Source organism: Nomascus leucogenys, chromosome 5 (genome assembly GCF_006542625.1).
Source record: "Nomascus leucogenys isolate Asia chromosome 5, Asia_NLE_v1, whole genome shotgun sequence".
Taxonomy (NCBI): Eukaryota; Metazoa; Chordata; class Mammalia; order Primates; family Hylobatidae; genus Nomascus; species Nomascus leucogenys.
In genome coordinates this window covers 133,501,416-133,527,266 of record NC_044385.1, presented here as the reverse complement: position 1 = coordinate 133,527,266, position 25,851 = coordinate 133,501,416, and the positions used below count along the sequence as shown (strand labels likewise).

At 40.4% G+C, this 25,851-nt stretch overlaps 1 protein-coding gene across 2 annotated transcripts in view; it reads left to right on the top strand.

The window, feature by feature from the left end:
* Positions 1-25,851, top strand: part of FAM155A (family with sequence similarity 155 member A) — a 706,320-nt gene that overhangs the window by 641,952 nt on the left and 38,517 nt on the right. For both annotated transcript variants that reach the window (XM_030813677.1, XM_030813678.1), the window contains exon 2: positions 17,133-17,304. In XM_030813677.1, coding sequence (XP_030669537.1) covers positions 17,133-17,304 — 172 coding nt within the window. The remainder of the gene's footprint in view (positions 1-17,132; positions 17,305-25,851) is intronic.

Genomic DNA, 25,851 nt, shown 5'->3' with positions numbered 1-25,851 from the left:
TATTGCTCTTTGCCAAATTTATTATTAGCAAAGTCTTGTTAGACTTGATTATATTTTACTTTTTCTGATATGTGTATAGTTACTTCATACTTCCTAAAATCCTTTGAGATTCGGTTACTAACTGAAGCTCAAATAAATAAGCTAAGTGCAAATACATTCTCTTCTCCAACACATCACAAATAATAAATGCTGAAGACTTTCTCACTTGAAGGACTCTTACCTCTTCAGGATTTGTTCTTTTCCACTTCATTGTCAATCTCACCATGTAAAACTGGCATGTATGGGGGAGGGATGTTGACTGCATTAACCACAAGTGCTTTCTTGTCTATCAAGGCATAAAAATCACCAGTATTACACGATCTTGACTTGTGCAACGAAGATATTTCAGAAAAGCAGTTTGCTAAACTTTTAACCTTATGCAGTTATCAAGAATATTTGATCAGAAAGTTCTAATTCATTCTTAATCACTATTTGGATGCTTTAAAAGCCCTTTTATAGACCTGATGTTTACCACACATTTTTTTAAGAAGGAATTGTGCACACTTTGTGTCTTAAACATTTTTGGCAGCTTGGAGTAATCAAACTTACTCACTACTGGTGCAGATATGGGCACACTCAATGCTAGACACAGAGGGCTCTCTGAAAGTATTGAGGTTGTTCTAAGGAAGAATCTCATAGGTAAAAATACTGCCTTAACTTTATCAGTTTCAAAAGAGAAATCAAGGCAGCCAAAATGCGGGTATCATGAAATGGTGCATGGTACACAAACAGAACGGCAGGCTTTAGAGGCTTCGGTAATGCTTGCATTAGGCTAAGGATTGTAGAAGAATTTTCTGTGCTATTCTGACGGCGTGCTGAATTGCTCAGTCTATACTTTTCTTCTGTTTTGTCAACAGAAATCTCTTGAAATAAGATAGTGCAAGAATGTCTGGATACAATATGTATAGTGACAAATGAAGTGCATACTTTTGTTAATACGAATATCTAGTAGTCATTATAGAAGTCATGTGGCCCAGTGTCTGGGCGTATCAGTTCTGGGATATGAACTCTGGCTTCACTTCAGTCAGGGACTTAAACTTTCTGGACCTCGTATTTTCATACCCACGGAATAAAGGAAAAATATTACTATCTACCTCAGAGGTTTGTGTAAGAATTAAATGAGTTACTACATGTAAGACCTTTATCTAGCTGCTGGCATGCAGTGAGTGCAATGCCAGCATCAGTAGTTATCTTCTGCTTTTGCTAAATATGTTGCATTTGTGAGATTTGAAATCAGCATTTCAAATTCGCTATGATCATTTATATTGCTTTGCATTGATAGTGGTTATAAAAAGTCAGAAACCCGATGCTAAGTATGTTTTACATTATAGTCTGTGAAACCCGAGCAACAGGATTTTATGTTTGGTTGTGTACTCATTTTATTCCACAGGGAATAAGAATCTGTTTCAAATGAACTTTTACATTTATACCATGTGAAAGAAACAGATTACTGGATAATTTTTCGTTGTAAAAGAAATAATTTCCATCTAAGCATTTACACATTCTAATAAATGTATAGTTAACGTTATTTTGTGCTTACAGCTGAAAAATGTAAAAGATATTTTCTGGCTTGACCTGATTTTAAATAATAGTGACTATCTTAAATTCTAAGGAATAAAATAAAACTGTATTTTTGCCGGGGTTTTCTGACCGCCTCCTTCCATAACACACAATTGGCTTCCCTTTCTGTCTGCCTTATCCAAGGTCTTCATCCAATGCAGCCTGGTCTCTGGAGGCTCTGCAGTTTAGGTAGTGGTGTGTGTTTGAACCCCAGGAACATACCAAGGTCAATAGTTTTCCTTCCAGCTCACTGACTCTTAAGAAAACAACCTTTATGCAGGGGACTAAATTCTGTAAAGACTATTGAAGCCATAGTTGTAAAAAAAAGTTAGAAATGTCCATGTGTGTGACAAGTAGAAAGTTTGTTTTAATGTGTAAGGAATAGCTCAGGTCCAGTTCCAATGTAAGGGAAACAAGCAGAAGGCGTTTCATTCCTTGATAAGCTAACGACATCTGACCTAATGTATTGAAAGTGTGTGTGTGCACATGCCTGTGTGTGCATGCGTGTGTGTGCCTACGTGTGTGTGCATATGGCGAGAGTATGGCAATCAGAATTCAGGGGACGTGATGGTCCTTTGGTTTGTGTGTTCAGTATCGCTGTGGAAAGAGCAGGTTGATTGCTAAGTTTGCTTTGTTATTTGAGCTTTCAGAGTGAGTATTTAGAGATCTATTCCATATACACTGTTGATTGTCTGGGTAGCACCCCATCCCCACCCCCCACCATTTCGTTGGTTGAAATTTAAGTTTAAATGTTACCTGAGGCCAAGTTCTGTGGTTCACGCCTGTAATGCCAGTACTTTGGGAGGCCGATGCAGGAGGATTACCTGAGGCCAGGAATTCAAGACCACCCTGGGCAACATAGTGAGACCCTATCTCTATTAAAAATTTTAAAATTAGCTAGGCATGGTGGCATGCACCTGTTGTCCCAGTTAGTCAGCAGGCTGAGGCGGGAAGATCTTGAGCCAGGGAGGCTGAGGCTACAGTGAGTTCTGTTCACACCTGGGTGACAGAGTGAGACCCTATTTCAAAAATAAAAACAATAACAAAAACAAAAAATAAACAATAAGGCCAGGCGCAGTAGCTCACGCCTGTAATCCCAGCACTCTGGGAGGCCGAGGCGGATGGATCACCTGAGGTCAGGAGTCCAAGACCAGCCTGGCCAACATGGTGAAACCCCGTCTCTACTTAAAATACAAAAATTAGCCAGGCGTGGTGGTGCGTGCCTGTAATCCCAGCTACTTGGGAGGCTGAGGCAGGAGAATCGCTTGAGCCCGGGAGGCAGAGGTTGCAGTGAGCTGAGATTGTGCCACTGCACTCCAGCCTGGATGACTAGAGCGAGACTCCGTCTCAAAAAATAAAATAAAATAAAAATAAAAATAAATGTTACCTGAATACTCCCATTTAGATATGAAATTGATGTGCTTGCTTTGTTTTATTTCCATTTGTTCTTTCTGTTGTTATTGTTGTTTTTCAGTGAGGAATCATTAAAAAGATCAAATTATTAACTGTGGAGACTCTCATATACGTAAGAATAATAACTAATTTCTTTTCTAGTTTTTAAACCAAAGTTCAATATGAGATTTGTGCATTAAAAAGTGCAATTTGTATCACAATCAGTACTAAGCCATAAATCTTTATCATTGTTATTGATTTAAAATTATCTTTGAGCCTTGATATATTTGCAATTGAATGAAAATAATTTGTTAAGATGCTTACTTCAGGATTCATGGCAGTCAGCACAGCAAAACACATGCTAGGAAAGTAAATGGTTAGTTTTAAATTTTAAGACATTGCTATGGACATAAAATGTATTAGTTTTTTTTTTACCAATTAACCAATTTTTTGCCTTTTTTACCAATTACCAATTTTGGGCTGCAAATATAAATATATGTAATTTGTATTATATTTATATTATATATAATTTGTATTATATTGATATTATATATATAATTCAAAAATGGAGGGATCATTTGTATATACAATGACATATCTTATTGATGAATATAAATATGCATTCTCAAGACAGAAAATTAAATGTCCGGATTTTATTACATGTTTTGCATAATTATATATGTGCTTTCTTAATTTGATTTTTGCATATTTCAGTATTATTCTACATTTTTTGCCAGGCTTTACTCTGAGCATAAAACTGGGTACTGCCATTTAATTCCAAATATATAATGATCAACTGTCTGGTCCAAAGCTGCACCTTCCAATGTTACCACTAATTTTAATATTAAAGATTATTAATTCCATTAATTATAGTTTTTAATAATAATGAATAATATTATGATGATTCATAACCCATTATTTTATACTAAAAACATATTTCTGATGGTATGTTAGCTCAGGATAAAGAAGACATGAGCTAAGATAGGCCCTCTGTTTCTGCAGAAGTAGCAGAGAAAAATCTTCTTTCCTAGAGTTTTGTGCCCCTAAGCACATTTGCAGGGATGGGTTCAAAGACTTGTAGAGTGTGTACTTATATTCTTAACTCTATAAATAGGAGGATGCTCATTTTTCTCTAAGATACACACAACACACTTAGAGAACAGAAAATGCATTATATTATACTAACTTCATAGGGGTTAGACTGCAGCAAGTCAATGGAACACAGGCAGCACCCAACTAGAAACTGTCCTTGAAAATGTTTTAGGGAGGAATTCTAAAGTCTTGCCTTTCAACTTAACTGTATATCTTCATTTGAATTATGGAACCATTGTTCATGAGTGAAATCTATTTTTATGTTCTGAATCTTCCCATTCAAAGACATATGTTTTCTCAGCTTTTAGGCAATAACGTGATCTAAAATGTCAAAATAATACATTCTGCTGAATCTCAGTATTTACTGAGGAAATACAGAAACATGGCAAAAGTTAGGAAGAAAAATGTCTTCTTTTTCTGCTGTCCACAAAAGTTGGTGGAACATTTATGACTACAATAAAAAGGGTTATTAACCCTGTTTTGATTGAATTCAACAGATGCTCTGATTTTCTTATATATGTGTGTGTAGGTATACATATATATTTAACAGCTATAAATATTTATATGTAACAACACTTTCACAAGATGCCAATAAATTTAGTATGAGCATTTACGTATCTAAATCTCTCTTTGGCTCTAGAAACTGATGCTATGCCAACCAGAATAAAGAAATAGTAGCTTTCACTACTGTCACTGCTAATAAAATTCAGCATCATTACAGCTTATACAAAATTGTACTTATTAGCCCAGTTTCTATTGCTTGCCTTAAAAAAATGTATCAGAGAAAACGGATGCCATTAGTTTAGTTTGTAGATTAAACTAATAATGATAATGGCAAAACCTTGATCAAGTAAACAAATCCCACTAAATAGAACAGGAATGTGTTGCTAAGACCAAGGCCATTTGGATTCCCCCTGAGCTTGTGTCTAGAGGCATTCTTTCATTCATTCATTCACTCAGGCACTAATGGCTGAGTCATGCCGGAGCCTAGGCCCCTCCTGCGGAGAGTTCACTGCTGCCTAAAGACAGACCAGGTTCTTGCCCTTATGTTAATATTTGGGTTTTGCCTAGTCAGTTATATAAAGTTCATTAAAATTTGCTTACATAATTCAAGCAAGTGCTCAGTTTTAAATGTCTGTGCCACACAATTTGACAATTTACATAATTTATTTCAGTGCTAAAGAAGTTGACAATTGCTATTTAACTTAAGTCGGGCTTCTCCTAAGTGGGGCGAACACACACAGGACATGCACAAGATAATCTGTTAAAGTATGACAAGAAAATAATAAATTCTACTTGCAGTTATAATTTTATCCTAACCTTTGCAGTCACTTGTGCTCTGTGTGTGTTGTATAATGTACACATTATATAACAGTTCATGTGTATATAAATGAATATTTATGTAAGGGAAATATGCTAAAAATCTTAAATGGGTGGAGTAACTACTAAAAATGTTTAGCAAGTACATTTAAAACATATACAAGTTAGTGTCACTTCTGTATAACTTAATAGTTAAACAGGTGTTTCTATGGGGAATAGTAAGCCACAGAAAGAAGGGAGGACTTAAGACTGGGACCAGAAAGATAGGCTTCTTAATTGGAGGCGGCGGTTGCTTCTAGTGATAGGCGATTATTTTTTCCAGATATAGTGCTGGCTCCGTCCTAATTAAGATTACTATTACTCATGTCACCAATTTGCAGGGTTTCAAGCTTGTGTTAATAACATCACAAACATTGTGAGCCTTTTGCCATCTTTAAAATCTTTCACTCTAAAGCAAAATGCACGTAACAGTTGCCGAAGTGTCTTCTTTGAGCTTCTTTGAAAACAGCCACATTTTCTTTGAGCTATGGAGTGCAGCATAGAACATGTTTGAATTCCAAAGCTTAACCCTAGAAAAGGTGTTTCTTGCAAGCCACAAACAACTCTACACTTAAAGTATCGTGAGGTAATATTTACCTCTGCATAACTGGTATAGAATGAAACACATTTTGATGTGGGGTAGCGGGGTGTAGGGTAAAATGACCTAAAAGCCCACCCTGGCTCTGTTACATTTTGCTATGGGACTTTGTCCATGTTGCTTACACTGTCTGAGTCTTGGTTTTCATATTCATAAATTAGAATAATATCACTCACATCACAGACACCGTGCATTGAAAACACCTGGCAAAATAACTGATAGTAAATAGGTCTTTTTTATTTTCTTACTTTTTATTTTTTGAGACAGTCTCACTCTGTCACCCAGGCTGGAGTGCAGTGGTGTAATCTTGGCTCCCTGCAGTCTCTGCCTCCTGAGTTCAAGTGATTCTCCTGCCTCAGCCTCCCGAGTAGCTGGGATTACAGGCATGCGCCGCCACGCCCAGCTAATTTTTGTAATTTTTTAGTAGAGACAAGAGTTTTGCCAGGTTAGCCAGGCTGGTCTTGAACTCCTGACCTCAGGTGATCCGCCCACCTCGGCCTCCCAAAGTACTAGGATTACAGGCGTGAGCCACCACGCCTGGCCTTGAATTTTTTAAATTTCAATAGCTTTAGTGGTACAAGTGGTTTTTGGTCACATGGATGAGTTGTATAATGGTGAAATCTGTGATTTTAGTGCACTGGTCACCTGAGTACTGTACATTGTACCCTACAGATAGTTTTCTATCTCTCACCCCCTTTGCAAACTCCCCCATTCTGAGTCTCCACTGTCTATTGTATCATTCTGTGTACCTTTGCATACCCCATGGGTTAGCTCCCACTTATAAATGAGAATAAGCAGTATTTGGTTTTTCATTCCTGAGTTACTTCACTGCAAACTGGCTGCAAAGGAAATTTTGTTCTTTTTTTATGGCTGAGTAGTATTCTATGGTGTTTATATTATATAAATTTCAGTATCTTCTTCCTTCCCTTGCTGTCTTCCTCCCATGCTCTGCCCTTCCTCCCTTTCTTTCTCGTATCAGAAGCACACTAACCTCCACGCCACTCCTCTCTCTGACATGCCCATCTCACTCCCTCATATGCTGTCCCCTTCTCTTCTCCAGAAACCCTCAGCCCCCATTGACTTCTGCTCCCTCCACCCTGAGGTGCACTGACGGGAGCACTCACAGCGGGATTCATCTTACCCTGGCTCCTCGAATTTTACAGCACTATTTCTGATGCCAGGGAAAATGTCTTATGATGAAATTTTTAACCTGCCCTCCACCTCTGCTCCCCAAGGCACCTATCTACTGTCAGACTCCAAAGTTGGCTCTCAGTGAAAAATGTGGGATTAACAGACAGACTGGATGGTACCTAGGCAGCCAGTCCTCTGTTTCATGGTAACAGGCTGCAAGTCTGTATTTCAATTAGAATACTGAAGTGTTCACTCTGACTTTTTAAATATGTAAATTCTAGTAGAATCACTGGCATTTTTCTGACAGTAATGCAGACCAGGTTTAAATAGGCAACATGTTCAAAGAGCCACGTGACACAATCCTACTCCCTTCCCAGGGTGCCAGTTGGCTCTTAATTTACAAAAGGGGTTTGCATTCATACCTTTCCCAGCTTCTCACTAGCAGGACACATTAGAATAATGCAGAAAACAACAAAGATAGTGTGGTGTTAGCTGCTGTTTCTTGAGGAGCAAATGTGATGACAAAATCAGAAATGCTGGCATCTGTGGGAAAAACAAAGAATGCAAAGAGCCTGCTCCACTGAGGAACAGCAGATTTTCTTTGAGCAAAAGCAGATTATTCTTGTTTCAATTACTAATTTTTGTGAATCTGACATTGGTAAAGTAGGGGGGCAGTCATGCACTGTTGGTACAGAAGTGACCTGACAATATGGCCAAGAAGTAGAACTTTTAGATACGTACCAAAAGCATTATATATTCTAGTTCTATAATGTGCACAGCTATGTAAAAGTATCAGATTCTTAGATAACTAACTATAGTTTATTATGTCACATTTTCCGTCCTTTACTTTGGAGTATATGACAAAGTTATGCATTAACTTTCTTTGCACTCTTTCTTTTGCCCATTTCTACTAAGTGCAGCTGTTATAGTAAGTTCCTTTCTCTTTGGTTTTATGAAAAAACGAATACATCTGCATTTTATAGTGAATTTACTGATTACTTATTATAGCTCTACTCAGTGCGTTGGTATTATTGGTATTTTCTAAATAGATTGTAGATTATGGAAGATAACATTCATTTATTAATCATCAAGTGCTCCATGAATTCGTATATGAGTTCTGGAAAATAAGGAAAGCCTAATACATTCTCTCTTCTCCTATCCTTGGTGAATATATTATCCCTTTATATCCTTAGATTAGTTTCAGATTTCTTATTTAAGACTCAATTCCATTTCCCTTTCTTTAGAAGACTGATTTCCCACTTTTTAAACCCTTTTCAACATTCTCAACTCACTCAAGATGTGGAGCCCAAAATTGAATTTATATTGAAGTGTTCACTTGCTGCCTTTTTATAGATATAAATTTTAATAGGATCACTGGCACTTTTGTGACAGTCAATACAGGCCAGGTTAAATAAGTGGTATGTTTAGAGGACCATAGGCATGTAATACTCTGCATTTCTAAGGCATTGCTTGGCTCAGAGTCCACAAAAGGTGCTTTCATTTACTACCGGCCCATTCCGACTATAGATAAGGCTACTGAGTTATATCCATCCATGGCCAACACTAAGAAGTCGTCTTATGGAGTGACTTTCTTCTTTTTTGATGCCCACAGCAGAGCTCCCGCCGTCTTTGTCACTAACGTGATAATCTGGTGAAGGCAGCTTGTTAAAAGAGATCTTCCTTCACACCAAAGGAAACACTTCCTTGTTTACTGTGAAGTTAATTCACTGGTTATTGTCATCGTTAATATTCTTTCTGGATATATAACAGAACCGTCCTGGAAAGGTATGAATTAGTGTAACCTCTCTGTTCAACACTTTTTTGCCACAATCCCAGCCAAAGTAGTGTGTGTGTCCGTTTAAATAACAGCTATAAAATATACTTTGCCCTCTGAAGCTCTGTGGGCCTTCCATGAGCTCAAAACAATAAACCACAGCATTCCCCATCTTTGTGTGACAATCTTTCTCAGCTTGCAACCCAATCCCATATTGTGCTTTAGGACCTGAACCATGAGGTCTTTTTGGAAGGAGAGGTTCACTTCATGAAGTAGACTTTTAAAAATGTATTTCTTTAGTTTTTGTTTGTTTGTTTGTTTTTGTTTTTGGCCTTCAATAAAGGCCACTGGATTGGTCATATGAAAAGGGATTCCTAGGATTTAATATGCTGGGGGCTCATCAAGGTTCCTGGTTTGAGTCTCTGCTCTGGGCAGGATCTCAGGGCCAAGTGGACTGACTCTCACACTAACCAATCACTGGACATCACTATGCAGGAACCCAAATGCCATGTTACTAATTTCCAGTGGGCATTCTACTGATGGTAAATTTCTGCCAGATACATCCAGGGCGCTGGGGATACAAGAAGGCACAAGGCTTGGCCTTTGTTCCAAGAGCATAGGGTCTGGGAAGGAGGCAGACGAGAAGACAGCATCACATTTATGGAACTGCCGAAGAAGAGTTCATTGCAGGGTCCAGAGGGAATGCAGGGAAGGCTTCCAGGTGAGGTCACACAAGATGGACAGGAATTAATAAGCTGAGGGATTCGTGAGGGAGGTGGAAGGAAGAGCCTGGTGCAGGGCCACCGAGGGCATGCTGCACATTGAGTGACCTGCTTGTCACTCCTGCAGCCAGAGAGCAGAGTGCCGGGTGGGAGTGGGCAGAGGTGAGGCTCGAGTGCTCAGCAGGGCAAGGTCGCAGAGCTGTGAATCTATTAAGAGCTTTGAACTTTCTCCTGGGCGTTGCTGTGGGATGGGGTGGGGTGCTGAATTATTAAAAATGAAGTAGTGGAATAATCAAATTAATTTTCTATAGATTGCTCTAACTGCAGCATGAAGCAGGAGTTCACAGCTGAAGGCACAAGGGTAGGCTCCACGGGGTATATCCAAGGCAGAAATCCAAGTGAGAGATGGCGATGGCGCGAGCAGCACTGGTGTCAGTAGAAATCAAGAGATTTGGGCAGACATAGAGCTATTGAGGAAGCAGGCTCACAGGGCGTGGTGATTAAAGAGCTGTGGAGTGTGGAAGAGGCACCCGGATGACCCCCAGGTTTCTCACCTGCTTCCCTCCGAAAAGAAGAGGCTGAATTCCACTTTAGAGTTTGTGGTGCTTGAGGTATTGAAACAGAGTGAGAGAAAGAGAGAGAGAGAGAGAGAGAGAGAGAGAGAGAGAGAGATCAGCATTGGTAATGAAGATTTAGGCTTCACTATTTTAAAGACTACAATTGAATCACGAGGATGGACGGTTGCCCAGAAAGAATGTGTAGAAACAAGCTTGGAACAGAAGCCGGAGGGATACTAACATTTTGGGGAATGGCAGGGAAAACAAACAAACAACAGCAACAGCAAACAAATGAAGATGGAGAAGGAGGGGCAGAGGACTAAGAGGGATGCCAGGATAAAACAAGTCCCAGTGGCATTTCCGGAAGCTGTTCAATCAACCATGATCAGGGTGGCAAGAGGTCAAGTAAGACAACAACTGATTTTCCAGCTGGATTTGTCAGCAGAGGGGCCAAGGAGCTTGGAAAGAACAATCTCAGTGGAGTGGTTCGAGCTGAGGCCAAATCATAGTGAGATGAAGTGAAAGATAAAACAAGGAAGATATTGAGTGTTACATGAGACGTTTATTAATGAGAAAGAGAGAAAAAGAGAAAACTAAGTTGCCTCTGTATCATAGTTAGGACACGTTTTCCCTTGCATAGCCCTGGAGACATATTGACAAATGCTTCTTAGGTTTCCTTTTTTTCCTAAGCCCTGTGCAAATTATCTCTGGATGGGCACATTCTCTATTTGTGAAAGCACAGCCGAGTTGATCTGCTTTTCACCTTCTGTACAATCGTATGTCTGGGCAGTTCCTTGATGCCATACCCTGATTGGCCAGCTGGGCTTGCGTTGGCCCTGTGATTTTCAGACTGATTCCCTCTCCTGTATAAATGGAGTCCGGGATGCTGGCGTGGATGGGCACTGCAGGAGCCTCATTTTGGTGTTGAGAATGGTTTGGGTGGACTGGGAAATGTGGGACAGAGCCAACAAGCTCAGGAGGCTCTGAAATGCAAGGGAATAGACCAAGTGTGATGACAGGATTCAAAAAGTGGGTCACCATCCGAAAACAGGAAGACATTTGTGTTTTACTTCAGGAAATGGAGCCAAGACAAAGCCCTGGAAGGCAAGGGGTGCTGATGTCATAAGACCCCCCACAAGGGATCGAGAAGCTCAGAGCACTGCTCACCGCCCATCCTTAGCTTACTCCACAGACTCAGCTCAGCCTCAAGCAGTGGGGCCTTTCTTGTTTCCCTTTCAGACTATATCACGATTTCCAATTTCTGGGTGCAATGTGCTTTCACCAGACACTGACACGGACGTAGCAGAAAGCAGACATTCAGACATAGGAACGTGAAAATTCATTTTGAGTTTCACCTTCACTTAAAACTGTAGCAACATGCGTTATGCATCAAAGTGCATTAGCCTGAGGCGGTTGCTATCGCAGACTAATGCTTACATAACCAATTACTTCACCCACACATACCCACAACTCAGGCCGCTAGCGGGGTTAGAGCTGGCAGAAATGGATCTAATAAAATGTATCAACAAATGCTACAAATGTGAAAGGAAAGTTAGTCCTTACTAATAAGTGGGGGGAAAAGGGAGCGGAGCTGCTTAGCCTCTTGATTTGAAGCTGACAACCATTTTTAATATCTGACATTTTTCTTTGTGATAAAAGATATAGCCAACATGATATTTTTTCAGCAGGCGGACATATATTTACATTATAAATCTTCTACCTTGCTCTAAAATAGAGAGATGGATTTTGGAGATAGGGGTAATATATATTTAAAAAGTAATGAGAAGCTGACTTTCTGCTGGAAAAATATTAATCGTAGGGCATTTTTTGAAAGGTTCTGCACAGATTAGCTATCTTCAAATGGAATGCCCGGAACCAAGAGGGGACATGAGGACACCACACAGGCACACGTGCCAGCCATCTATACGGCACCACTGTTAACCATGGTGATCCTGGCCCCGTGGAGGATTCTATTCACAAATGCATGGGCTACTTCAGGATTGTCCTGACTTGCATGTAAAGCATTTCTTTCTAGAGTTCGTGGCTTCACATCACTCCCCGTAATCAGGAAGCAAAGTATTCCCCCTCGGTCTGTCTCCCGAGGCTGTGCCGTTATAATCAAAGCTTTTTTTAAAAAAAAAAAAAAAAAATCTTCATTAAGAGTGTGAAAATGAGTTCGCTAGATGAGCTCTCTTGGGTTCTCCCTGGTCTCTTCAGCCTTTGCTGTCCCCGATCACCTCTTCAAACAGGCCTGCGTGACCAAGGGATTCTCAGCTGAAGCAAACACAGGGAAGATGAGGACGTAGGTCTGGAAGTAGAGGGTGGGGGCTCATACAGCCCACTCTTTAGAACTGCAAGTGAGTTTCAAAATGAAGTGACTTGCAAAAAAGAAAAAAGAAAAAAAGAAAAAGGATATGTTTGGAATGAATAATACTCAGGCGATGCCTTCCGAATAACATGGAGCGTAATTTCAACAGCCGCCCGGGGGCCCTGGGCATCTGGTGTCCAGGCCCCAGCTTGCTCAACTGTCATCTGCATCTTTCTAGGCCCCACTTCCGACGTTAACAGAGGCTCAGCTAGGTGGTCTCTAAGGCTTTCCACCCTGGAATGTCTCACCTTAGTGACTGCAGAGACCCCGACGTATCCAATGCTCCCTTCACTTTCTGTCCTCTCAGAAGAGTTCCTGTTACAAGAGTTCCCACTGAAAAAAACTATGGACTGGGCTGTGGAGGGAGTTGAATTCCACTTATTTGCTGCCTAATTTCCCTGTATACGTTTCCTTATTTGTAAAACATTTCCCAAACAAGTCTCAAGGGTTTTATGAGGAAAGATAGCAAGAGAGAAAAATGCTTCGGGGGGGAAAAGAGAAAAATCGATTCAAGTATTAAGTAAAAACGATGCTGTCGTTTGGGCCATTTTTCTAGTGTAGTCTGCTCCTCCTCTAGACGGCCCCTTGAGAACACTGTATGGCGGGCAGCTGTCCAGCAAAGATTGTGACAGTCAATAGTCATTTCCAGAGGACACGGTGGAGGAGCGTGGGGGCGGTGGGCCATTTGAAATACCCTTTCAGAGCGTAATTTCCTGACAAATCAAGCTGCTTCTTGGGTAGATGGAGGCACTGGCCATCAAGGGGGAGAGTGGGTGGATGTCGGCAAGCCATTACTCTGTCACCAGAGACCTCGCACACATTTTTATTCCTTCCCACAATTATTCTTTCATTTCATATAATTATTTATACTCTGCAGTGACACACAGAGAAGCAATTTACCTAATATTTCTCTCTATAGGAGAAGGCCAAGCCATTATAAAAAAGATTTCTAGCCTTCTTTATACTCCATAGTTCTTATGAAATAAGACAAATATACTCATTTTTCATGATGTGCTTTTATTTGAAAGTTCTGTATTCCTTTTAAGATTTAGTCAATTTGTTCTTCTAGCCTGTTGCCACCACAAAACATCCTTTTCAACCCCTTCCTGCAAAAACTTCTAGAAAGACATTGGGAAGTGTCTTGGAGCCGTGGCCTTCTCTCACCTTCCCAACATAGGAATCTTCCTCACCGTGTTTTGACAAGAGTTATTGAAAGTCTATTGGAATTTTTGTAGTTCTAGAGAACTCGGCACATTTGAAGACAGCTCATTTTATTTCTGTGCATCTCTTCTGGTGGGAAAGCTCGCCTTTGTATCATGCTGATAGCCACCTGTTTGTTTTTTCTCGTCTTTGTTTTCTGATTCCACGATTTATTGTTTAAAGCTATCATCATTGGCACATAGCCGTTTCTCAGACACGAGATAACTGTGAACCTCACCCCTGGTTTGCTCTTAGCCGCAGCATATTCTCAGGTATTCTCTGTTCTTCACATAACACAGTTTTCAGGTGTTTACTAACGTGCTGTTTCACTTTTCAAGTAATCATTTTCAAGATTCTAGAAGTTTTGTTTACTTCCCACGCAAACTTTTTCCAGTTCATTCTGAAATATTTTTAGCAAATGTGCTGTATGCTTTGCCTCTTTTATTGTAAACACATCTACACAGAGAAGATAAACCCTTTAGTTATGTAACATCTGCTTCTCATCCTTAATCTCTTAAGTAGCAATAAAATATTTCTCCTCCATCCTTCGCATTTCGATTCACCTCACGTGGTTTCCCCCACTTGTTTTCTGATGTGTCTTTTCCCTAGAGCTAAAATTTTAGAAAATATTTAATACTCAAATGAGGAATATTCATTGCACACTCAAAGCCCAGGAGGTAGCTCATAACAGATGCCACAGTGGAGCCTGGCTGGAGAGGTCGTTATAGCCCAGTGTTTGAGGTCTGGGATTCCGCCGGCGGCTTTGCAAATGAGGATCGATCACTTTTCTTCATAACTACTACTACCTGATACTTAAAAAAAAAAATGCTGTGATCTCTTACTAGTTTCTTTTTCTTTCTTTCTTTTTTTTTTTTTGAGTTAAAATATCTGCAAAGGAAATATAGCAGAAATAGAATTTAAGGAACCAGAATAAAAATGGATCTGTTCCCACTGGGCAATGCTGAGGAACGTGGTTGCAAAGAGGATGGGTAGATCCGAAGAGACTCCAATACTGGACGCCCCACCGTCTGCGAGAGAGGGGACATTGTTTCTTAGGACTTTATGGCTACAGGATGCGATTCCCTATTCAGAACCCATTTTAACTGGAATAACGGTGGAAAGGCAACCTGTGGGGGAGCGGTGGGAATGGGAACCCCAATTTGGCCAGTGAAAACATGAGCCACTTTCTGGAATTACATAGGGCATTCCTTAAAGAAAAACAGGCAACTCTAGACTTCAGCATCCCAGAAGTGTGCAGAAAGCAAGCTGTCCTCATAATGGAATGTTATTTTTTGAACTGCAGGCATAAGCCTATCCTGCTTCCTCTAGTACCTGAGAAAGGTCATTCAGCCCAGGAATCAGAGGATACATGGCTCGTTCTTATAGTACAGCTTAGTTTACATAATAAATGTCATGTCGTATTACATATCATGTCATATTACACAAACGTCAATGTCTATGGCATTTTGACAAACGTTTTCAACTTCCCCATGGTTTGGTTAAGAAATCATTTCGTTTTTTCTTCCGAAGCTAGTGCTTCCAGCCTCTGGCTGCAGGCACCACCTCCACCTTCACCTGTCCCCCTGAGCCAGCCTCTTGCTGTCCCCCTGGGGCGGACAGCCACAGCCCACCTCCGTTTCCCAGTTGGCATAAGAATTCTTAGAGGTTTCTTCAGCTATTGTAACGTTTTCTTCTAGTGCAGTTTTTCAGTGTACACTGTTACGAATAGACTCATTCAAAAGACCTGTAAGAATTCTAATTATTTGTATGTTTTACTGATAAGTTACATGGTGATTGTGAGCCATTGATGACTGGCAAAGAAAAATTACTTTTGGCCACTTAAAAGTGTATCTCACTTTGATATTTACCTCGTTTTACCTCTACCGAGGCACCTTGACCACAGAATAAAGCGTCACTTTGATCAACCTAATAAAAAGTTATGAATAAAAAAATACAATCCTCCTTCTACCAAATGGATATTGACCCGGGGCATGGAAGGCCATGCTGATTTTAGGTTCATCTGCAAACTTCCTTGTGATTTCATACGTGCTTTAAAAGTAGTTTTCGGATTAAATATAGGACAACTATTAGGAACGCAATCTTTGGAGTCCTACAGAACATGGGTTTGAAGTCTGGATTTTCTACTTCCATTACCCAATATTATTATTACTCAATATTATTCCTGTGCAAAATGTGACTAATAGTTATGGGCAAAAGTGCATGCTGAGAATTACATGGAAAAAAAAGTTTACAACTTACTTAGAAAAGAATATAAAGTTGATAAATACTAGCTATAAGTATTTATAATCTCTTAGGCTCCCTTTAACTGCAGTGCCTCCATTTTTCTAGGTAAAATATAACCGGCAAAATGTTACTTGGATAATATTAACCCTAGAAATAGATAAATAAAAGCCATTAGTGCCAAGGACCTGGAGAATAACTGAATTTCAATGACCTGTACTGCAAATGGGTATATCTGCCATTGTTTTATTTGAATTTAAGATCAGCTTATTCCTTCGTGTCAGAAAAAGACAGTTTTTCAATGTTTGTTTTCCCAAATAGTCACCAAAACAAAGAGATGAATGAAGTCCCAGTCCTTTCACATTTGATGAAATTATATAAATACGTAGCAAACATTGATGTGGCTTGCACATCATCCAGAAGGTTGAAGCTGTGGCTCTGATGAGGCTTCCCTCCTACTCCCAACCACACCACAGCATATGATGTCTGATCTATGTTGGGTGTTTCCGGGCTTTCAGACAGTGAGATTTTTAATGCATTTGGTGTGAGTCATGAATGTAAGTGTCCATTTCTGCCTGTTCTGTGCCTCTCAAAGTCCAAGATCTAAACAGCAGTTTCCCAACCCCTGCTGAGCCATCTTTGTAAAGTGCTTCGCGCCATCTAGCGTCGGATGGGGGCATAGACGTGGGACTCCGTGTGGAGGGAACGGGCTCACCAGCCACATTGCAGCAAGTTAACTACAGCACAGAAGAGCAATAGAGTCAATTATTTATGTTACTTTAGATATCACTGCATTTTGAAAACTGAACTTCCTGCTTAAATCCACTGATTTTCAAATAAGCCACATAAAATTAAAGGCCAAAATACCTTTTACATTCTATTAGGGATGCAATCAAATACTGTTTTGCTTTAATCGCGGGGACTTTCGTTGCTGTGTTTGTATCACTTGCAGCTGTCGTTGTGTAAATACACTTTCTCACAATGAGGGCTCTCGTAGGATCCACTTGAAACCACAGCACGCTTGCACGCTTCTCACAGTGCCTCTATCACTGTAACTGTTGTCACACCTCTATATTTTTCATTCTTCTCTTTTTTTCAGATTGTCTACAAAGCCTGGCTCTGTTCCCAGTATTTTGAAGTCACACAGTTTAACTGCAGAAAGACAATTCCTTGCAAGCAATACTGTTTGGAGGTTCAGACGAGGTGTCCATTTATATTGCCCAACAATGATGAAGTAATCTACGGAGGCCTCTCCAGTTTCATCTGTACAGGTACCGTGCCGGGCGGGCGTCTGTAAACCAGCCTCCGGGGGTTTGGCTTTCTTGTGTGATGTTTGTTTGCTTTGCTGTTTCCTTTCACTGATACAACCTTGAAGATGCGGCTGGTAGTTTTCCTCACTGTCACTAATAGAAGCACCGAAAGCTCTCCTCAACTGGTCTGGAAATGATTCCGCTTCTGAACCACATGGTCTGTCTGTAACTGAGACCACAGTTATTCACTGTATAAAAGAAGACATCTGATGGCAGAATATTAGCAATCATTAGATATACTTACATGTGACCTAGTGTAGGTTAGATTCAGCCTGCAGTGCCTTTGAATTCCATAAGAACAGGAGACGTGCTAACGCCAGTGAAATAATGCTTTTCAAATTAGTCAGAGGTTTATGTTCTTGCCTATTTTCTTTTATTTTCTGAGAATTTTTACGTTATGTTATCTGTAAAAAGTATTAGGAGCGTTAAAAATATCTGCCTAAATTGTACGTGTGTGTGTGTGTGTGTGTGTGTGTGCGCGTGTGTCTATTAGAGCCACACAACAAGTCCGTCCATTAAACAATGTTTACTTCTTTCAGCAAATGAGTCAGACTGGGCAAAACACCAATATCAGCACTCCTTTTCTGGATATTTATAAGCATTACATAATTTAGACAGAATAAGATATAAAGAGCAAGAGTCTTTTTTTTTTTAAATAAAAAGATAATTAGATGGTGAGAACAAGATACTTCGCCAGGGTGGTGTGATAATCCGAGTGGTTGCTCTGCATTCTCTTTTATAACGATAATGCTATACGGCATCCCTGGAATTACGTGGCTCGAGTTGTAGCACATTTCGTTTTCAAGTGTAAGGATCAAACACCGTCATATGTGTAGAGACACATGAAAATGCTCTTCTGACAGTAGACTTGCCAAACTCCTCTAAAACAGAGTAGCATATGAAGATGCTCAATGTGAGAACTTATCAAATTATTTCCTCATCACTTATTTACATACGTATTCATTAGCCACAGTGTTCTAAGTGATAAGCTATCAATAGATAGTCTGCCAAGGCTCCCCCTAAGAACTGGATATTTCTTTTTTTTTTTTTTTTTTTTTCTTGAGATGGAATCTCGCTCTGTCACCCAGGCTGGAGTGCAGTGGTGTGATCTCGGCTCACTTTAACCTCCACCTCCCAGGTTCAAGCGATTCTCGTGCCTCAGCCTCCCGAGTAGCTGAGATTACAGGCGTGCACCACCACACCTGGCTAATTTTTGTATTTTTAGTAGAGACGGGATTTCACCGTGTTGGCCAGGCTGGTCTCCAACCCCTGACCTCAAGTGATCCGCCCGCCTTGGCCTCTCAAAAGTGTTGGAATTACAGATGTGAGCCACTGTGCCCAGCCTGGATTCGTATTTCTTATGCTGCCCAAGCTTGTGGGAAGAACATGTGGCTGAAGGTCAGGAGCATTGGCCTTCATCCTGTTTCTATTGTACATTCTCTCAGAGGCACCACCCCTTCACTAGTAAATTAGAAAGTGCAATGGCCAAACCCTCCCCCATGTGCATTTGCTGCAAGGATTACAGATAAGGGAGAAGTGCAAGTTATGTCATTAACCAGCCATAGCCATTGCACACAAGAAAGTGAAATGTAGAATGATTTCACAGGCCCGTGTGTTATTCTACTGACTTGATGCTCAAGTCATTTTTTGTGTAGCTCCTCTCTGCTGGAGGGGAAGGAGGGGGAGGAGGGGGAGGAAGGAGGGAAGAGGGAAAGAAGGAATAAGGGAAGGAGGGAAGGAGGATATGAGTATCTTCTTGCTTTGAGTTTGAGACAAAATTCACCAGACACAGGCTATTAATTCATATTGAATTTTGCGTAGAACATTCCACAAATAACCATGAAGGTAAGGCCTTCATTTTTTTTTTTCTCGTGGGACAATGAGGTGTCTGTGACATTAGGACTTCAGAGAAGCTATTCGATTTTTATGTTTCAAAGTAGACAAAAAACCCAAATGAAGGGCGAGGTGTTTGCGTTTATCTTCTTTTTCCTCCATGTATCTGTGTTTGTGAATCTGAAATATATGTTTGAATGTTCACCCACTTCCTCCATACACATTCAGAATGCCAGGGTAGAATTAAATCTCTCACTTCACAACATGGGCAGAGAATCCAGTCTGCAGTTTTAATTGTTTTCGAGTTTGGTAAAAACAGCTTCCGCATAGCCATAGCTACATCATTAAGGAAAAGTGGCAGGAAAAGAGAGATTTATCAGATCCAGAGAAAAGTGCCATCTCCGTTAGAGGCCCCCTAGGATAATCTCATCACTGAACATTTGCAAACCTAAGAACAGTGGTTCTTATGTCACTTTCAGTTGGGTTAATATTGATTTTGTGTTTAAATTGCTCAAAAATATACAGAATTAATTCTGAAGTCATTTCACCCTGAAGTTCTGTAAAACAATCTGACAGAAAAAGATAATAATTTTCATACTGATCTTCTTTTCTAAGGTGTGACCTATGCCTCTTTGAAGAATTGCCATCCACATTGATAACTAGCAGCCATCATTTCCCACCATCAGTTACAGGTGTCCCTTAAGAGTGCACCGCTGAGGCCAGATGCAGTGGCTCATGCCTGTAATCCCCACAGTTTTGGGAGGCTGAGGTAGGAGGATTGCTTGAAGCCAGGAGTTTGAGGCCAGTCTGGACAATGTAGCAAGACCCTGCCTCTACAAAAAATTAAAAATAAAAGAACTAGCCAGACACAGTTATGTGCACCTGTGGGCCCAGCTATTTGGAAGGCAGAGACAGGATTGCTTGAGGTCAGGTGCTGGAGATTGCAGTGAGCTGTGATCCTGCCACTGCACTCCAGCCTGGGCAGCATAGCGAGACCCTGTCTCAAAAGAAAAAAAAATGAAAGAGTGCACTGCTGGACCTGAGCAAGGAGATTTCTACTCCTGTCCATCACAGCTGCCTGCCCATTGCTTATAAGAGTCCCAGACATGGGCCCCAGAATGGTTTTCATCTTGGATGATGTTAGAATAGAGGACAGCTCCCAGAGGACCACTGGCTAAACTGTGGAGTGGCTTGTCATGCTTCTGAGGAAACTAGTAAGACGTATGTGCATATAATTTGTTCCCAGATTTTAAGTTGCACATTTTTGGATGTCTGTCTCCTACAAATGTACACGGATTTTTAAATAGTTTATATGATAAATAAGTTTGCAAGTAAATGCATTTCGCATGAAATGTCTTCTGTACCCAGGAAGGACCAGAGTAAATACAGAGGAGAACAGGGAGTATTTTTCTAGTTTCCCAGTTGGCTGCTGCTAACCTAAGGCCACCTGGATGGCCTTAGATAGGATGGTGAGCTCATAGCAACTTCACGTGTTCACACGTAGTTCTGTTGGATGTCTTCCTTGTTGAGTTAGGCACAGAGATCATCACTAAACACAGTTCCATCAAGAAGAATTCACCAAGTAAGTTGACCCTTCCTCTTGCCTCCAGCAATTTTTCTTTTTGAAAAAAATAACAAAGCATTTGATTTCCACTCTAGATGTTAAAATGCAATCATTTCTCACTAAGAATTAAAGGAATAGGTGGAGTTTCCTTCAAATTCAACAAATTTAATTATAATGGTTTTCCTGCTATTTGGACTGCATCCAATTCACAGCTTCCAGAAGGATGGAGAATTCCCTCTAGGATATCGAGGATCCTTCACTTACTTTTCTTATCAACCTCAAAAAAATGTATTCTGTAAGCACATAACTGCATATGGCCTGATGACAGATACTGTCCATGTGAGCATCAGTTTTCTTCAAGGTGCTTCTCCTTAGTGGCAAACCAGTGGCGTGGTGATTCCTTTTCTTAGAGTCCTCTGTACCCAGAATCTTAGAGATCTCAAGTTCTTCCTCTCATTGTCTTATTGGCTATATACTGATACCTAGGATTCCTATTATTCACAAAAAAGGGAATATCACCCCTTGGAATCAATGAACAATTTCTGTAAATGATCAGGAGTTATTTACCATTTTGGTCACACTTACTAAATTCAGTATCTCGTGCATCATTTCTTTATGGTGCTCACATCACCATGTACCAAATTTGAAAGTTTTAAATGTATATATTTTTGATCATCTGCTACCTATGATCCTTTAGTAAGCCAGGAACTTACTTTAAAAAATGAAATATCTGGGAATGCATGTCCATTACTATAGAATGCAATGCTTTTGATTGAGGATGTTACAGAAGGTCATGACCAAATGTTCTAACCACGGATCTTGATGACAAGAGCATCCCCGCGCATATGTTTAATTCCAATTCTGTCTTAGGAGATAAAAGGAAAGACACTTTGCCTGAGATCTCTCTTGAATTTTTTTCTATTAAAGAATAAAACTGACACGTGACTAAAGAAATGTTTTAAAAATTAATTGGAAAGAAATTCCGAGGTGCTGTCAGGGTGAAACATGTCATTTAATGTTAGGCATTATTGAGCTAAAATTTGTCAAGGTGGGTTCTGTTGGGTTTGCAAGCTCAGTTCGCATAATGCACTGCTATTTTAGAAACTCAGTTGCTTCATCTTTAAAGTGAGGGGGTGGAAGTCGTTTTTGGATTCTACGATGTCAACCCGTCATCGTGGTAATTACGTGGGCTTCCCTCTCCACACTCCCTCGCCTCATTCCAGAGTCCCCTGGAGAAATCCTTGATTGCTTACCTGTAACAGTGAACCAAGCTGAAGAAAACAGAGGCAGCGGAGGAGCACAGGCTGTGGGTGCTATGGTAACAAACATTAAGAAAATTACCATTTGATTGATAGATAAAATAGACCAGCCATGATTTGCTGCTCCCTTACATAGGGAAATTATTGAAGGAGTAAAAGTAAAAGTTGGTCTGCTGGGGGTTACTGACAATCGAGATAAAACATATTTTAAGAATTCTATGTGAATTCTGCATTCCATTTTTTTTTTCTTTTTCTTTCCGTTTGAGCTGTGACAGGAATAAGGTTCTGTTTCTGTCTCTGGGGAAAATACTGTGGGCTGCTGTTGTTCCTTACTTGACAGGCGGTTGAGGCTGCAATGGGACGTGGGCGCCCCCTGGTGGCGACTCTGCGCGCCTGCAGAGCGTCTGAAAGGACGTTCACTGCCTGCAGGCAACGGAAGGGAATAACCCGAGGGGAAGAAATGCATTGATCTGCATATTGATCACATTCGAAGGAATTTTTTTTTTTTTAATGTTTGGCAACTCACGGTTTACTTGCGAGTGAGTTCACAACTGTAAAAGAGAAAACATTTGCAAAAATCCAGTCCTCACATGACCAGTGAGTTGAGAAAGATTGTTAAAAGACAAAAAGATGTTCTCATTAGAGGAAAATTTCAGTAGAAAAAAAAATCTACTTCTGTAGATTTTAATTTGAACATTTATGCCATTTCAGTTTATTTATTTTCCCCTGTGTATGCATATGTTCATTTAATTTTTTAAAATCAGGGTTTTTGTCTGAAAACAGAATAATAAAAAGACCAGTGTAGTTATAGCATCATTTAATCTCATACAAAATATTTTAATAAATATATCAAAGTTTAAGGGAAAAAAGAAATGAGAAGGGAGATGGTATGCCCAGAATAAAATAAAAAAATGAGAGTAGGTTATGAAACCAAGTAAAATGTAGTAACTTCATATGTTCTTGACATCTTCTTCCATTAAAACCTTGTACTTTTTGAGGTTTATTTCAGTTAATATCTTTAGGTTTGAGTTCAGATCATTCCTACTTAAGATTGCTTTTTCTGAATTATATATTCACAAAGATCCCAGCAGGTCAAGTTTGCCTTTGGCAAGAGAATGTAGGTAGGGAATAGAGGAGGAATTAGGATGTCTGGATTCTGCCAGTAGCTACGAATTTTGGAAAATTGCCCCCACTATAAGGTCTCATTGCCTCACTTCCACAAGTGGCTAACAGTACTGAGCCCAGTGTCAGAACACTCAGTGCCCAGGCCTGCTGAGAGCAGAGGCCCAAGCTAGATGGGACCCCGTGTAGTCCAGCCTGGCCGTGCTTGGACTGGAGAATGAGGAGGAGAATGAGGTTTTACGCTTGTCTGTGTGGGGAGAGGAAGACACCTGCCTCCAGCTCACCTGAGTGACACTTGTTGGAGAGCAGGGAGAGCTTGTGGGCCCCCCTCTCTGCCTCCAGCTCACCTGGGTGATGCTTGTTGGAGAGCAGGGAGAGCTCTGCCTCCCTCTGCCCGCCTCTGCCTCCGGGCATGCTGACAACTGGGCAGGCCGTGCACGAGCTTGCTCACCCAACAGCCTTTGGGGAAGTTCTAACGTAGTTCAAGTTATCCTTCTGCTTCTCATCACTACACCTTGCCTGGTCTAAGAGGACAAATGAAATGCATCAGACCAGGGAGAGTGGAGGAAACCAAGCCAGGAGCACTTGCAGGGACGGGAGTTCAATCAGCCCCGAGAAGTGTCTGTGCTTCAGTGGTGGGTCCTGAGGCAGCTGCCCCAGGGAACCACTGAGGGCCCAGCCTGAGCCATGTCAGGGCCCATCACCAGGTCAGGGGGCACCACGGGGGATGGAGCACAGCGCCTGATGGCTGTCCTTTTTGATGCCATCGAGGGAAGACTTAGTGGCGTCAGCCCATACTCACTCGCTAACCTTGCACAGAAGTGACAGCGTGTCTGGCAAATATGTTCAGGCCCTCTGAACCCTCTGGAAGGAAAGTCACCCTTTTCTCAAGCCAGACCATGAGCACTGCCCTCAGAGAGGCAGTGCCAGCACCTGCACTGCTGAGCTGGTGAGTCTCTTCTTAGATGGCAGCTGAATCAAAGCATGTAGTGATCTCCTCTACAGCCAGGAGGTGACAACACACACCCGTGACAAAGGTTTCCCTGCATTCGACGTGAGTGAGCGAACTTAGAACTACTGACCACACAGTAGCTGTCAAAGCGGGAAGCCAAAGGAAAGATCTGAATTCTGGAATGTCAGTTTAGGAAGAATATGGCCAAGTGAGATTTCCCAGAACAGGTGAAATCTTATTCAATGAGAATATTTACCTATTTTGTCTGCAAGTGAGACATCTTTGTGAAGATGTGAAGAACTTGTGAATTCTTGGTAAGAATTTATGCCCACTTGGTAGCTGTTCGGGATACTGGACTAATTTGAACAATGAAATTATCCTGCGCGATTATAGATTCAGTCAATCTTAGACAAACCAAAATTACTGAAGTCATCTAGTTTGATGCCTTGAGGATTAACCACTCCCTCAAAACAAGCAATTGCAGAAACAAGAATAGCTCCACATTTCCTGGCTCTCAGTTCAGCATTTGTAGTGGAACAGGAAACGACCAGCCAGCCCATCCTGAAATTCATGTGTAAGCAATTGTTTCCTTGCTATGTACAGCTGGAAAAAGTCAGTCAGTAGGTTAACGGAAGGTGATCACGCCCACAGCCTGCTGTCTTTGCATTGCAAATCTCATTGTTCAACAAATGTGTCCTGATTTCTCAACATCACACGTCACATTAAAAATGAATGTTACAAGCATTTTGGAACATAGACATTTTTCTGGTTAAAGAAAAGAAGACTGTCTAGGTCATTGTTCTCAGGAAAATTTTTTGCTTAGATGGCTAATTTTGTCAGATTGCTTAATTCTTAGGATGCATACACACACAAATAAATTAGTATAAAGGGTAAGAATAGAGAGCTAGTTTCTAAAATGTCTGTGTGAATATTATTATGAATCCAAATCACCTTATCCTTGTGTTAGATATTTTATAATATATAATAGATTGTATATATAATATATCTATACCATATCAACATATAGTTATATAATTTATATGTAATTCAAATATCCAATTTATATAGAGATACAATTAAAATAGCTAAATTTCCAGATAATGTAGGTAGTAAATAAGAAATACCTTAGGTTTAAAAATTGAAGACCAATTTGTAAGCAGAACTTTAAAATTAGTTTTAAAGTTAATTCCAAATAAAAAAAAGAAAGAGTGAATTTAATGTAGGCATAGCAGCACTGATGGAATAAATGTGTAAATTATCCAAGAAGAAAACTTGAAAATAAAAGGTTCAGTTAGGAATAAAACTTCTGGAGTGCTATTTTAATGTGATGATTCTCCGGTTATTATGTTCTTGTCTGACACTAATGGTTCAGTCCTAAATATGGTATGTTGTACCTTTATTGACCAATTTATGGGGTCAAAAGAGTGACGAACCCAGGCATAGAGAGTCTGAAAATGCCGACCTCGCCACCGAAACTCACTCCTGCCAGAAAGTAAGGCTCATGGTAACCTTCACTAATAATAGCTCCTCCTTTACGGAATAGGTCATTACCTGAGGGAGTAAGGGAGATGCTTTTTTGGGCTTGTCTTAGGGACATTTGCTGTGTTTTAGTCTTGTCTGTGTGTGTAAGTGAGCTGAGAAAGCCCCAGGAAATCCACCTTCAAATATGCAGGAACAAACATTGCAAGGGAAATGAAAATAATTTCAATCACAAGGGAAATAATTGCCCCAAGATAGGACCTGTTTCTCACTGCATAGTAAATTCTTCTTTTATAGAG